The 5,328-nt window shown below is 39.8% G+C and overlaps 1 protein-coding gene across 1 annotated transcript; it reads left to right on the forward strand.

Annotated features, from left to right (window-relative positions):
- The first annotated feature begins 246 nt into the window (after positions 1-246).
- On the forward strand, positions 247-1,194 carry LOC127695073 (olfactory receptor 3A1-like). The gene has a single exon (XM_052196953.1). It carries the CDS (start codon positions 247-249, stop codon positions 1,192-1,194), a length of 948 nt encoding a protein of 315 aa, XP_052052913.1.
- The last annotated feature ends 4,134 nt before the right edge of the window (positions 1,195-5,328 follow it).

Consider the following 5,328-nt stretch of genomic DNA (forward strand, 5'->3'; position numbering starts at 1 on the left):
CAACAACAACAACAACAACAACAACAACAACAACACATGTTATAATTTTTAAATTATTTCTCTTATTTTTTGAAATTATTGTATAACTACATCATTTGGAGGGAGAAAAGGGAATAAATGGAGTGATCTAAGTTTCCCTTTTAAGTATTCTAACTGTACACTTTATAGTAGCTATTGATTTAAATTTCCCCATCTCACTGAGAGTTCTGATTGTTTTCCTCCTTGTATGCTTCTTTAAAGAAATTCATGCAGCCAAAGCCTAGAGCCAATGGAACCTCTGTTACTGAATTCATTCTGCTGGGTTTGGTGGAGACATCAGAACTATGGCCAGTTGTCTTCATACTCTTCCTCTTGGCTTATATGACTACAGTTGGGGGTAACCTCAGCATCCTGGCAGCTGTCTTGGTGGAACCCAAACTGCACACCCCCATGTACTTCTTCCTGGGGAATCTGTCAGTGATGGATGTGGGCTGCATCAGTGTCACTATTCCCTCCATGTTGGTTCGTCTCTTAGTCCATAAACGTACAATGCCATATGGAGCCTGCCTCACACAGCTCTTCTTCTTCCATCTCTTGGTTGGGGTTGACTGCTTCCTGTTGACAGCCATGGCTTATGACCGCTTCCTGGCCATCTGCCGGCCCCTCACCTATAGCACCCGAATGAACCACACAGTCCAGAGGATCTTGGTGGCCTCATCCTGGGCTTGTGCCTTCAGCAATGCACTAACCCACACTGTGGCCATATCCACACTTCACTTCTGTGGCCCCAATGTGATCAATCACTTCTACTGTGACCTGCCTCAGCTCTTCCAGCTGTCCTGCTCCAGTACCCAGCTCAATGAGCTGCTGCTCTTTGGAGTGGGTTTCATAATGGCAGGAACCCCCATGGCACTCATTTTCACCTCTTACATCCATGTGGCGACTGCTGTTCTGCGAATCCGCTCTGCTGAAGGCAGGAAGAAAGCCTTCTCCACCTGCAGCTCTCACCTCACTGTGGTTGCCATGTTCTATGGCACAGGCATGGTTAACTACATGAGACTTGGTTCCACCAAACTTTCAGATAAGGACAAGGCTATTGGGATTTTCAACACTGTCATCAACCCTATGCTGAACCCACTCATCTACAGTCTCAGGAACCCTGATGTGCAGGCTGCCCTCTGGAGGGTCCTCACAGGCAGGCGACCAGCAGCCTGAAAGGTCTCAAGGCTCCTCTTCACCCATCTCCTTTAAAATTAAACTGAGCATAGGATGTCCTTTAGTATCAAGCAGTAGAGCAGTTTGTTCAGAACTCTTTCCATTTCAGGGCTTAATTTAAGGGATGATAATTATTGTTGCCCATAGAGGTTATACCTTGGTATAGATGGTGGTGTGTACATAGGCTATCCTGGGTTTGCTTTTTGACGACTTCTACCTTTAGTTACTGTATCTTCCTTTTAGTTGGAGCTCCCTGATTGTTTCAGAAAGCATACCTCTTGGGAGTCTTCTTTAGTCCTCAAGTTCAGCTAGAGTTGGTCTGTGTATGCGACTTAACCCTTAAGGGGAAATAGCTCATTCCTCTTATAAAACTCTTATGAGATTTGGAGGATATGGGAAGGAAGCTTGCTCTGAGGTTTTGAATTCTCTAGTAATTCTAGAGAACATGTGTCTGTGTGTAGCCCTGACTGTACATGTCAAAACTCCATTTACATGTAAGAAATGTTAGGATAGAAAACAGCTTCCCTCAATTATCCTTCTCACATTTCTAAATTTTAAAAGATATTTGTGATATAAACATCTAAACATTTCAACCACCCTCACTACTCAATATTGTTTCCTCTGTAAATTCTCTCTCTTCACCTCCAAACAAAGAAGATACAAATCTATGCATGAATGCCCATCCCTCTGTGAGAGCTCATCTCGTCGCGGAGACTGTGGCCCTCCTCCAGAATGTACTCAATTCTCTTTTCTGTTTCCCGGCCATCTGTCAAGTCATCACTTAGGTGCATTTCCTCCTCACACATTTTTAGAACTAATTATCCTTCTTTCATGTATTTGTAGATCTAATTGCTGCTTTTGACAGTGCTACTGTCTCATTGATATGTCTTCAATCCATCTAACACTTTCATCTGATCTGAATCTATGAATTAACTTCTCCATGATATATGATGAGTGTGGATATACTGGAGGTGTGGGCTAAGATAGAGATGGAAAGAGGATATAAAAGAAGGTAGCAGGTAGAGGATTTGTTGGAAATGCAGATAAACCATGTGGACATAAGGAGAGATTGGAATTGAGGAACAAGGGGATAAGAAGAAATAAAAGATGCAATAGAGAGGCTGACATGAGCTATAGGGATAGAATAGCAGATGAGAAAGAATGAAAAAAATAGGTAACATTCCAAGAGGCCATTAAAAGATTTCAGAGGGATAAAATTTATATGCCAGAGTTGGATGATTTGGGTTTTCTATTCTGTGTGTCCCAGCAATATCTGGTTTCTGGAAGCTCTGAAGCCATTATTGTAGTCCATCCTCTACCCTAAGAAAACAGTATCTCAAGTTTTTCTGATTGTACTAGGGTGCATGAAGATTCTTCTATCATTTCTCTAGCCAGAGAGGCACCTATAAAGTCAGGGAGGAGATCTGCCTGATGAGTAAATACAGCAGGGTTAGGGAATGTCCTGGGTATGTATCCAACAAAGCTTATCACTAACACCTGGGTCACATTCCTGCCTTTTGATTCCTGCCTACTAAGGCTGTCCAAAGACAGAGGAAAGATGGACTTTTCTTAATTCCTTTTTAACCCATGAGTCAAACTTCAGGATATAAATAATGAACTTCCTACAAGGGTCTGGAAAAGCTTCAAGCGTTCTCATGTCATATCCTCTGCTGTTCACAATGTTCTTGACTTGAAGAAAACCTTTTTTACCCTTTCTTGACTTCTGCTTGGCAGGAGCAATAAGGTAATTGTCAAGGCTTCTCACTACTAACGTCTAGGTCTGTCAGTTTAAATATCTAGAAAGATTCTCGTTCTATTAGTACAGAGAATGGCCACTTCTTCCACCATCTTTTCTCACCACCAGCATTTAACACTGCAACAAAGCACAGCTTGTTTAGCTCCGAAAGCTTTGAGCCACAGGCCTTTCCTCCGTCTGGCAATTCATGCCATGTTTCCTTGGGTGACTTGCCCAGTGACTTGTCATGACACTGTCACTAGGGTGAACCAGAGCAACTGGCATCACTATCACAAAGAATCTCTTTGGACATTGAGCCCACCTCTCTGTTTACCCCCAAAGATCATGGGGTTTCTTTAACAAATTGGAAGCCTCCTTTGTCTTTGAAATCTATGTCCTGTTTATTTTTATTCCAAACTAGAAATCTCTTCACAATTTAAAATTGTCATTAGCCATGAAATACATTGTGTTGTAAAAGCTCAAGTGGTGCAGAAGATCACCACTGCCTTTCTATACTAAATCCACAACAATGTGCTACACACACCCACTCACACACACATTCAAAACATCATGTAGGTTTGCAAGAATTGTCTTCTTTTACATTATACAGTTCTCAAACCAACATACAAGTCCATCTTATCTATTTTCAAATCTATCTATAAAATTCTCCACTTTATATATCAACTGTGATCTACTTTACCAACACGTTTGTATTTTTCCTTTGTAATTGTTAGCAATTCTGAGATTAATATTTATATGTGTATCTGTGCATATGTAATTACCCTCTCTAGTTAAATTCCTACAAGTAATGTATAAGTGGGTATATTTGCTCGTGTGCTAAAGGATATAGAAACACCAATATAAACTTTGGTAAGTATTCGTTGTTTTTGCCAAAAGAGAACAAAAAGCCAAAAAATCATGTGCATTCTATATCTTGATAAGCAGTATGAGAGGATTTTTGTTACTGCACATCTTTGATGTTACTGGGTATTATAAATGTATCTTTTATTTTTAACAATTAAACATATTACATTGTTTTCAAATTTGAAACCTTTATAAATGTGGTTCGTTATCTATAAATGGATGGATGGATGGATAGATAGACAGGTAGGTAGGTAGACAGATATATATATATATATATATATATATATATATATGTATACGTATACGTATATGCATATGTATATGAATATGCATATGCATATGTATATGTATATGTATATGTATATCTATGCAGTTATTTTCTTTTCTTTTTCCTTTCAGCAAATTGTCTATGCTGGTATAAGTTAGGACACAGTAAAGAAACCACCAAACGGAATGCTCCATGTTTAGGGGAAGGTTTTTATTGTAGGTGAGAGAGAGAGAGATAACATCCAGAGGCATCTGGAGGGAGTCTAGAGAAGAGAGAAAAGGAAGCAGATGGAACATGACCAGGCCTAGAGAAGTGATTCATGGAAAATAACAGGGGTTATAAGGAGAACAAGAAGCTGAAGGGAGGGAAGCCTGTGAACTGGAACAGCCTAGGAAGTCTGAGGACTGGTACAACTTTGGAGTATTAGGTAGAGGAGGAGGTGAGAAGGGACAGACTTTTAGAGAATAGCATATCTAGAGACTTACATGGGCTTTGATGTGTAAGAGAAGTGGCCCTGTCTGGCAGGCAGAAACCCATTTTACAGACACCTGTGGTATGCTTTTTTCTTTCTATTGTTTAATTGGAGCTGAACCAAGACTGTCATTTTGGGGTTATCCAGTGCTTTTTTTTGGGGGGGGGGAATGGGATTCTCTTTGGACCTGACATCAGATTTTCTTTGGATGTGGTGGTTGCCCCTTTGGTTAGTTTGTTCACCTTCTTAATTTTACTTCCTTCATTATTAATTAAATAAAATTTGTCGGGAAAGTAAATATTTTACATATTCATTGGCTAGCAGGCTTTACTATCTATATATACTGCACAAACGTTGCAATGATTGGGAGATCCTGCTCATGTTTCAAGACAGTGCATTTGCCCTGTACCTCCCCCATGACATAATCCTCAATTTCCCATTTGTATTTAGCTTTTATAGCCCTAGATTTCACTGCCCAAGTCAAGTTTTCCATTTCCATGACATTTATAGTCTATGTTTTGTGACAATCTCTTAATAAAAGGACTTTTCCATTTAAACATTGTATAAACATTATATCCATCAGTGGTATCTTTTAGTAGTTCCTGGTTTCCATTCAAGCCAAGTTTCTAATGTATTTAGTTCATATTGTTCTCGTGTATTCTAACTTTTATCTCAATTGACTACAACTGTCTCATCACAATAAAATATAAGCTTGGTCACCCATAAAAGACGGCAAACTGTGTAAGATGAAAGCTGTCATCGCAGAGAGACTTTGCCTCAGAGACATTTGCCTGC

Source organism: Apodemus sylvaticus, chromosome 10, assembly GCF_947179515.1.
Source record: "Apodemus sylvaticus chromosome 10, mApoSyl1.1, whole genome shotgun sequence".
Lineage (NCBI taxonomy): Eukaryota > Metazoa > Chordata > Mammalia > Rodentia > Muridae > Apodemus > Apodemus sylvaticus.

Bases quoted from the DNA above. Each gene is read 5' to 3' on its own strand.
- LOC127695073 (XM_052196953.1), top strand. From the start codon at position 247: ATGCAGCCAAAGCCTAGAGCCAATGGAACCTCTGTTACTGAATTCATT.